This window comes from Lytechinus variegatus, chromosome 4 (assembly GCF_018143015.1).
Source record: "Lytechinus variegatus isolate NC3 chromosome 4, Lvar_3.0, whole genome shotgun sequence".
Classification (NCBI taxonomy): domain Eukaryota; kingdom Metazoa; phylum Echinodermata; class Echinoidea; order Temnopleuroida; family Toxopneustidae; genus Lytechinus; species Lytechinus variegatus.
In genome coordinates, this window is record NC_054743.1 from 326,036 (window position 1) to 336,662 (window position 10,627).

The window sequence follows — 10,627 nt, forward strand, 5'->3', positions numbered from 1 at the left end:
ACTCACTATAGTCCTAATATGCAGCGACAAGACATTGAGTGATGCTTGAGTTATAAGACAGTTATTCAAGAAGATTTACTAACTTTGAGACCACATTTTGCAAAGGTTGGATGGACTGATTGTCTTCAAGGTCTAGGATGACTCTTTCAACGAAGAGAGCCGTCTTGGCCAAACATCGGGGGTTGTGCATGTTGAAGGTATAAATAGCTGCCATGTAGCAGCTGAAGGAGCTGATGATGTCTTCACTTGTTGCAACAACCACTCCATCCACAGCTATCTGGAACTCTGCTGCTTCTGTCAGCTGGCCACTGTACTTGATGACAGGGGAAGGCATTTCATCCTGCAAAGAAATGTTAATGAGATTTGAATTTGATTTGGAGGAAAAAGATATTTGATTCAGAGGAAGAAGGTATTGGTTATCTACCAACCAATAGAAAAAAGGCGATAGCATTGTTTGAAGTGGAACAAGGAGTTTGTATTTATTGAACATGTAAAAGCAGCATCCACGCAGTGGTCCTGACGTGAGCGTATTCTCAAAGATAAATACCCACTGAGCCGACCAATCACAGGCAAATTCACAGTTGTCAAGCTTTGTTGTCAAGGTCAAGTCCCCCACGGCTGACGCCCATGAATTTCAGTACGCATTCAAAAAATACATCCAGCTATATTTTGTTCCATGCAAAAATAATGATTAATCTGTTTTCTATTTCATCTCACAATACAAGACCAGACCAGGTAAAGATACAAATATTATTTTATTACTGTACAAAAAATACATCATGTTGGCTAGTGTCATTTGCTATTGGCTTTGTGGACCGAGCACTGACCTATGGTCATGCACTTGTGTACCTCAATCCAAAGATCAAGTTGTAAACTTTCATGAAAATCCCTTTAATTACATGAATTTAGTAATACTTAGCCAATCTTAAGTCTGGAGTTAATGACCCCATATACAATAAGAAAACAAATTCAACAGTCTTAGTGCAAAAAAACAGGAAAAACTTTAAAAGATACTGTGATGATATTTACATTATACAACAAAAAGCAGAGCTACATGTAAGCCAGCTTGATGTTGTACTTAATAGGATTAGGAGATGTCTGAGGGGGTGTATCCCTACAGCCTACAGGTTTACTTACAGACTCTTCGTTCTCCTTAGACTCCTTGAAGATGTTGCCAATCTTCTCCCTGAACATGGTTGGTATCATGATTATGGCCGCTCTTGTTACAGCATCTGCAAAAGAAGGGAAACTTCATGTTTATGGCAAAGCACTCCAATTTATCCATTACATGCAATAAAGTGGAAGGGGAAAAGTCGAGCTAGTATACATTTTCCCATTTTCCACTTCATATCCATTGTACAAAGAAACTTTGAATATCATAGTTGAATTTTATCAATTTATAAACATGACAATGTCAAAAAATTGAACAGATATTTACAAGAGCATTTACAAAATATGTGAAATTCACACTGGTTGGCGTGCATGACAAAAATTATCAATCATCTGTAAAGTCGGGTGCTACATCACATGGCGTCGTAGGCTGAATCAAACAAAAACAATGCAGGATGTAGATCAATTTAAACTATACAACAGATAGCCACATCACATTAGGCCGTATGTCAAATTTGTACAGCACCCGACTTTACAGATGATTGATAATGCAATAAAGAAAGATAAAGAGAACGTCTGGAAGTGGCTCTACAAGTAGCAAATGTGTAACAATGGAGGCTGACAAAAGAATGCAACGACTGATGGTGTCAACACAACTTCTACAGGTACACATCATTAAGAACCTATAGCGAAAATACTCTAATGAATGAGTTACATTATAATTCACATACCTTGATATTCCTTGTCATCCCTAGTGATAGGAATCCTCTCAGCTAGTATCTTGAAACACTGTGGTGTGGATTTTGCTTTCAATCGTTTCCCGTACTTAACAATGGCCATCCCGAATTTTTTGAACCCAAGGGTCATTTTGCCCTTGAACCCCTTATCCTCCGAGCTGCCAATCAGCCGGTCCATTTCAGCCATCAGCTAAGAAAAACATACAAGAAAACAATCAATAAAAAAAAGGAAACTTTACTCATTTATGGATGTTTAATTTTCTGTGGAATATCTAATGTTATCGCCTGTGTTGTGCAAGATCATAAATCGGCACACTACAGGGTCTAACAGCAATATCTTTATCCCATCCTTAAAGAGCATATTTTTGAGAAGTTACTGTAGAAGACTCCAGAATAAAACTCAATTTGTTTCTTTTAAAATTTTTAATGCAGAAATGAAACAAAATAATGGAACAATCCATTTTTGGGTCATTATGTAAAATTGTCAATGCTAATTTTGGCCCTTGGTATTTTGATTGAGATATTCTGCACCCAAAAGAAATCACCCCTCACTTCAAACAATTGCCTCAAAAAAGAAAATGTTATGCAGCTACTATTGTCTTCTTAAATGCACTTTCAAATTTCTAGCATTAACTGGTGCCCACCTGCGATTCTTGGAATAGCCATGGATAAGTATCCTTTATGTCTTGAATTGTTGCATTCTCTTTTACAATAGTGTTTCTCCGAGCACTTAATGTCATATCCATGCCTGTTGCAACTCTTTTGATGTCAGGATACTTCTTTTTGAACTCATCCTGCATTATCTTGATGTGCTTTTTGATGCTGTCATCATCTTCCGTGTCCGGCATTGACGGTAGGTAATTTTGTACGCCCCATACTGCTGGTGCAGCTGATGATGCAGTTGCTTTGCATACCGGCTTGGTTGATTGTCTCTTCTTCCGCCATGCAAAGTTTACAGTTGTCAGCTCGTCTTTCCTTAGGACATCTCTTTTGTTTTGGAAGTAATACGTGAGCTTCTTCCTGTACATCACCTGCAATGACAAAAAGGCAAACAGAAATCGCCCTGGTTTAGAGAATGGAACACTATTTGGTTGAACTATTGGATATAATGTTGTACCCATCCATTATGATGTAATGTAAGGGACGCACCATTAGGTCTTCAGGGGGTTAGGTCGTTAGGAAGTCGGGTTCGGGGCAAATTTTTTTTTGTTAAAATGACCTCTCCTACAAAATTACAAAAATGCACTTACGACACTCTTGCACCTAACTGACGATATATTTCCTCATACAATTACACCTAAAATGCATTTTATAGGGATTGCCATTTGAACTTTGCATAAGTTTATGAAGAACACTAGAAGAGTATTCTAGGTTAAAAACATAGCTTTATTTACAAATCAGACGAGCAATATATAGCTCTTCTCAGATCTTTTCAGAAGAGTTTTAAGAAGAGCAATTTCTCTTCTTCTTAAATGGCAATCCCTGATTGTACTGTTTGAAATTTAAAAAGAAACAACTCTGAACAGCAGTTATTAATGACAATAAGAACTTTGCTGGTCATCTATTCTTTGGCGATTGTGTGAATTCCTCAGTTATTGTTTTTGAACCTTTGTAGTTTTTCTAGAGAGCTACACTCCTTCAGAAAAGAGCTCCTTGGTCTGAAAAAAAAATCACAAATTCACACAATGACCCCCAAAAGACGGTGTATGGTTTATATTTTTGTCCAATGCACATGTACTAATGTATTTTGGTATCACTACCAAAAATGAATTAGATATGTACCAAAATAAAAGTTGCTTTATAAACCTACCTTGCGACTTCCACAATTGACATCTTTCAAGTTGCAGTCCAGTCTCGGATATCGCTTGAACAATTGGTCAATAAGTAAGGTATATTCAGCAGGCTTTGGGTACACACTGTAGTGATAAAGGCAAAGAAATTGGAATGAAAGAAGTCTAATATTGCTCTTCATGCATAAAAAGATATGTATGTAACATTGTGTGATATTCCTTCAATGATTTCTGGTGAATTTTAGTGTAAACTGTCTGAGAGGAACGCAATATAACGGTAAACCCAGCGGTCAGTCTCCGAATTTCAATGCCCGTGCGTCCGGCGTGGGACACACAGCGCTTCCGCTGTGCACATGCGGGGATAGGAATTTGCCTTGTATTTACGTGTGCTAGTGGAGCACGTGGTAAATTGACGCAACCCGCGCCTAAAATAGTTTGGCATGCCAATAGTTTTTCTGATATTTTAGATATTTCTGGATCAAATTTGCTCAAATAAAAGATGAATATATTCAAAATTAATAATCTAAGATCATATTATATACTGGATTCCGTTCCACGTGACAAACTAGTTAAATATCCAAGGCGCCCTCTCACCCACTACAAAATTATCTCTTTAATTACCAGTACCACTGTTGCTATGTCAAAAGGTTTATGCTAACCGTGGCTCACACCAGTGATCACAATGCAAAAGCTAGGGCATGTCCAAATTCTGAACAGGTGCATCAGGCCTCTGCCCTATGACATTTAGTATAATGACCTATTAAAAACCAGTTAACCTGAAACTGGTGGGTAGAATAGCAAGCGTCACATACTAAATATGCATCAACAAATTGTAACGTTTGACCACCCAAAATAACACGTCGCCCAATGGAATGACAGCACTGTTTTTAGTAATAACTTTATACATTAAGAGTCGCATACTGAATTATAACTACACTACTTGAAAACTTGTCGATAGCATACATGTACACCACTACATGTACCTTCACACATGTACTTACTTCTTATGCTGCATCACAGACTTGAATATTATGTCAAATATCGTTGACCTCTCCGAGACCCTCAAGTCATTTCCAAGTGGCAGTGACAGTAGCTTCTTGTGAATTGCTGGAGGTAGATCTGGCAACTTCCAATTTACTATCCAACATGAAACTGGCCTATAATCAAACAATAACATACCAGCTAGATTAGCTATCCATCACTCACTCACTAGGCTATGTACATGTATATGCATTTAATCTATAAACATTTGACTGCAAAAGCTACTACTACCACTCATTTTGGTTCAGCGCTTCTCAGCTACAAGTGTAGAAAGTACACATGTAGAATGGTTCTTCACAAAACTCCACCCTGGGCCCTATGCCCTGAAACAAGCTTTAATGTTACATATATTATGTTATTTGTCTCTTTAAGTCTTTACAGAGCGAGGAAATACATGTAGGACTTCATGACTCCACTGTTTCTGAGGTTGATGTTAATTTTGATGTTGAACACCTAGCTGTAAAATTCTGCGTAAGAAGAAGAGAACAGAAATAGCAGGAAAAATCTAACCGACTTTTTAAAAATGGTGTACAAAAACGCAACATCAACATATGCATGAAGCTGTAATAGGGTTGCAAAGGGTTAGAAACTTTCTGGGAATTTTGGAAACTTTCCATGGAAAGTTTCAGGAATTCAATAGGCTGAGAATTTTAGGAATTTTGGGAATTTTCATTTTTATTATTTTAAATGGAAATTTTCATCAGCACTCAGCAGCTCAGTTGTATATTACTTTTTCAATGTATAAAATAGTTTTATCTCTGGTTTGGCTTACCTCAACCTGGACCTTTCATGAGAATAAATCTGTGCTTCTCCTTGATCCTTTTCCTCCACCTCCATTTCAACATCTCTAGATCTGCCACCAGCATCAGGTTCATCTTCAGTGCTAGTATCTTCAGGTTTCTCAGACACGACTGATTGTGCAGCAGCAATGGGTTGCACCATGTCTATGTGCACTGGCATGAAGTGCACTATGGATTGAACTTTAATCTTGATACCCCCAGATATAGTTTCATCAGCAGGCTCGTTACCATCGATGTCGATAAAACATTCATAACCAGAGTCCCATTTTTGGAGCAAGATATTTGTCTGATCAATACCGAACAAGTTGCTTGCCTTTTCCATGAGCTCTTCCATGCTTACTCCATTTGGGTTGTCATTTTCTAGCTCAACCTTTTTGCAGCGTTCGTTATAAAGGAACAGGAATTTGTGCCTGAAACATTATAAAAAAAACACAACAAATTGGCTAAGCTCATCTTGCAAGATAATTAAAAGTTCATACACAATACTGCAAATCAACTGTCTAAAGGGTAAATACATGCACCTGCACTGAGGTATAAATAGCCACTTTGAATATGTGAAGTTCATGAAGTACTGTACATGTATGTAGTATGCTGATAAAATTACAAAATTCCAGATGTCCAAGCCTACAAGTACACCAATAAACTAACAATGAATGTTTATGAGTGGAACGGCAAGAATACTTTCATGAGATGAAAGATTGAATGGAACATTTAATTTTTCACCGAATTAAGATATCCTTTCCATTGCACAGATGAAAAACATCCATTATTTGTTTTATACATCGAAGTAGATCCTTGTCATTTGATATATAAAAATTGACAAATGTACTAACAATGGGTGATTTCATGTTGGTGTTGGTGGACTCAAAAATTTAAAACCAGCCGTTCAGCTCAGAGGAGCGATACCGATAATGATATCAATAGCCCAACACCGCCTCACATGAATTCAGTGAAATGTCTCGACGATGGATTCAAAATCTGTATTATGAAAATTGAGCAAACTCAAGAAATTCACTGTAAATTTTCAGGTTATATTACAAATTTTGACTGTAAAATAATGTGTTCCAATCATATGAACATGGTTTCCACTATAAATCTTTAATTTGTGTCATATGAAGAATTCTGCTAGAGGCGTGCACTTTGGAGACTGAGCCACGCTATGCGCATCGCGTTCCTACTTCAGCAGTGCGCCGGAGACTCAGGGAGCCTGCGGCACACCAAACGGTGTTCTGCCGGTGTGTGCATTATTCTGAGTCTGCTCATGGTTTATGTGTTATCGATTAATTACACTTAAAATGTTGAGGCATGGAATGGAACAAAAATACACAATAAAAAATGGAATGGAACAAATGTTTAATAACACGTGACCTATTTTCCTCCAATCAAATGACAAAGATCTACTTAGGTGTTGTAGAAAATCTAATATTTGCCACCTAAGAAAGTTTTGGTGGATGGGGTGAATGAGATTCAAATTTAAGCTAGCTGTATTAAGGCCAAGACTAATTCCTCAGCAATACAGCATTTAACATCAAGACCAAGACCAACCTGCTTCAAAGTGCTCGAATTGGCAGATTCAAATTACTGTTCCTGCAAACATAAAGAGCTCTACAGCTCAATGTGATATTTCAGTGGTATGAAATCTAAATGATCACTATGGTATATACCCAGTGGATGGTGGTCAACAAGATCGGAGGGTTGACATAGAATGTATCCAAAGTTGTTTTCCTCTTCCGCAACAGTATAAGCATGGAAGTGACGGGTGTATTGTACTTTTACATGTCTGCATAACAGATACGGCTCTCCTCCTACTATGTAGCAAGAGTCAATGATGGCAAATTGATCCCTGAGAGTCTGCTTTTCAACCAGTACAGCTGAACCACAGAAATATCTGATGCCATTGAAAGTAACCATTTCTGCTTTGTACACCTTCTCATTATCTCCTACAATTTCACGTAGCTGTTGTCTTTCCTCTCTTGACAATAATATGAGTGGGTACATGATACCACCAGAATGCTCCACTCCTTCCTGTGACAAGAAGTTAGTCTTGGTCCTTCTTGAAGCCTGCATATACTCATGTCTTTCAGCTAAGCTTTTGCATATATTCTTCCTGTTTCTGGTAGAATGATACACCTCCTTAAAATAATTATGCTTACCCTCAAAACGCATTGTCCAACAATGAATCAGCGGACCAAAAGCCAACATTTTCTCAGGGTAGTGAATTAGAAAATGAAATTTTGGCTTCATTGTTGTCTCCTCAGGAACTACATCATAATACTTCGTCAAGAACTCCTCAATAACATCAGCCAGTAAACCTGCCAATTCTGGGGATACCTTGGGACTTGTAGAAATCTCCACAACATCTAACAGCAGTAACACAACCTCCCAAAAGGGGTCATGTTGTGGAACCTTTGTCCCTACCATTAGAGGAAGCAGCCTCAATAAACACCAAGTTTGTAGAGCAGTTTGCTTTACTTTGAACAAATTCAGAGTAGGTGCCATAACTGATGGTTTGTTGGTTTTATCTGGGGCATCATATGGAAATTCTTTTATCTGATTATTCAGGTATTCCAAGGTGAAATAGCCTTCCAAAACAAAGTGTGATATTGCATTTCCTAGTACCTCTGGCACAATGCCCTCAAAGAGATCATGGCCTATGTCAGGGGGAAGACCACTTGTAACATGGAAGTGCTCAAGTTTGTTCAAACAGCTATCACTCTTTACCCCATAGACTGAACATAGTTTCCTATCTCTGTTTACCATGTGTACTTGCTGGGAATGAGAATCTTTGGATCTGTTTTTAAGTTGTTCTGACATCCTAAAATGATCCTTCAAATATGCATTGCGAATGTTGCAAAAGCGACACACTCGATCTACAGTTGCAAAGCTTTCCATAAATCCCCCTATGGAATGGGCACCTAGGTTATCTGCTGCAAGAAATGATAGTGTGCCACGCATGACATGTTCCACACCATCTTTGTGAACAACTATGCCATCTGTTTCTAAAATCTTTAAATCTTCTAATAACGGTTCCAAGATTCTTTCAAAGCCATATTTCTTAACAAGAGAAGACTTGCAAAGTATGGCAAGCTGAATGACATACAGTTTTGATCTGAATTGGGGATGAAGATTCCCCAAAACAAAATAAAACCCTGCAATTTTCAACCCTTTTGCCTTGTTGCTTAACGGATTGCCTGTGGTGAAATCATCGTAGTATAATTGAATCTGCAAGCTCATTGGGTCCTCTGCAAACAATGCACTTTGTCTGAAATTATCTCCATCACAAAAGTCACCTAAAACATTGTCTTGTGCTGCATGTCCTTCATAAACTTCAGAAAACACATCATCATGCTCCAGTAAATTTTCAATAGTTTTCAGTATAGGTACATACTGAAATGTCTCTTTTCCATCTTCTCCTAGAACATATTCGACAGGAGACACATGGTTGAAGTTCTCATTAACATGCTTATTCAAATTACGCTGATCACTGAAGTGTGTAAATGCTTTTTCATATTCAGTTTTCTCAAGAGCTTCAGTCAGACCATTTTGTTGTAATTGATCCAAATCTACTCCATTTTCTCGAAGGCATTCATTGACTTTAGCTGATATATCTTGTCTACATTGTTCCATCAAATCTGCAATTTCATCAGACACAAAGGTACATGTCTTTCCAGTTGCCAAATATTTTTCTCTTAGGTATAGCAGAAAAGAGCTAGCTTCCTTGGATGGGTCAGGCCTAGGGTCTACTTGCGGGTCATCTTGTCCCTGTTCCAGTTCATCTTCTACTGGTTCAACAGCTGGATGATCTATATCTTTCTGAACTTCCTTATGTTTGGATCGAACATGAACACGGTATGATCTAACATTAGTGTATGTCTTATGGCATCCATCGATTCCACAGGTGATGTAGAAATCAGGCCCAGTGTGAATATAGCGGTAGTGTTTCAACAATAAAAAGAAGTGTGGACTCGAAAAGTCACAGTCACAGCAGGTAAACAACATGTTCATCAAACAATTTCCAACATAATGAATTCGATCATGGGCACTTAATCACTCCTTTGTGAAATGACGAAGTGCCAGTTGCCCGAACTTGTCACAATAGCTCTAATTCTATAAGGAATTAAATCTATTGTTCCTTCGCATTTCATCGTTGAGAGGATAAAAGCACATTTGCAACATATTTTGCAGCTCTAACCTTGTTGACAAATTAGACACAGAAGAAAAGTGACGCCTATTGGACAAAATTGTTAAAAAAAGACGAGATGTAAAATAATCATCAACAATTGCGTATGCATCAATTAACTAGAAATGGCACGAAAGTGGCAATAATATTGCATGGAGTGGAAATAGAACATGTCGTCCCTTTTTCAGTCCACGTTCATTTACCGCCATGTGCTGTGTATATAGAGCAACATAAAATTCTGAACGCAAAATATATTTTGTCATATTATCATTATATATGTATTACTATTTTTTTTAATCCCCTTGCCCGCCATCCGGGGTAGGAGGATGGGCGGCGGCAGGGTAATTTTGATTACGGGGAGGAGTAAATTTTTTGTATACTTAATTTCATATCGGGTCGGATCAAGAACAAGCAATAATTGCATCTTGTTAGAAGATGTAGATATTATAGCGTAGTGCGAATTATATTCTTTCCGTTCCAAAACTCCTCAGAAGTATATTTTTAATAATTCAAGATATTTATGAACTCGATATTTGTCAGTTTTATGTCGGGTCGGATCTCTTTCCGATTCGAAACCTTTTAGAAGTATCAGCTAGATCGAAACTCCGTATATATCTATGATTTTCTTAAAGTCGACCATCATTTTATAACGGGTCGGACCAAGAACAACAATCGTATGTTGTTGGAAGATATAGGTATCCATAGCCCAACAATAATCAATTATTTCCACATCGAAAGTCTTAAAACATATTTTTATTGACAGACGATATCTTTTAACTCGATATTCCATACTGAAATACTTTCATCTCATGTCGGATTGGATCAAGAATAAGAAATTTCGCGACTTTTATTCCATTAAAATATTGCCTTTTCGACTTTGTCGGGAAAATTAGTAATTTCATTTTTTTCTGACAGAACATGGGTTCGTCCATATACGGGAATATCAGTTATTTAAATCGTTTACACTCG

General features: G+C 37.6%; 1 protein-coding gene across 1 annotated transcript; it reads right to left on the reverse strand.

Annotated features, from left to right (window-relative positions):
- Positions 1-5,600, reverse strand: LOC121413183. Its single transcript, XM_041605943.1, has 7 exons — positions 5,451-5,600; positions 4,639-4,794; positions 3,658-3,763; positions 2,492-2,878; positions 1,842-2,037; positions 1,138-1,232; positions 1-340 (listed from the first exon to the last, which is right to left on the reverse strand). Exons 1-7 carry the CDS (start codon positions 5,513-5,515, stop codon positions 62-64), a joined length of 1,284 nt encoding a protein of 427 aa, XP_041461877.1. The 5' UTR covers positions 5,516-5,600; the 3' UTR covers positions 1-61.
- Positions 5,601-10,627: the final 5,027 nt, after the last annotated feature.

Excerpts from the sequence above, each read along its gene's own strand:
- LOC121413183 (XM_041605943.1), bottom strand. The coding sequence starts at position 5,515 with ATGGAGGTGGAGGAAAAGGATCAAGGAGAAGCACAGATTTATTCTCAT. Across the intron at positions 4,795-5,450 it reads CATGAAAGGTCCAGGTTGAG|GCCAGTTTCATGTTGGATAG; the intron begins GTAAGCCAAACC and ends GTTTGATTATAG. Across the intron at positions 2,879-3,657 it reads TCAATTGTGGAAGTCGCAAG|GTGATGTACAGGAAGAAGCT; the intron begins GTAGGTTTATAA and ends TTGTCATTGCAG.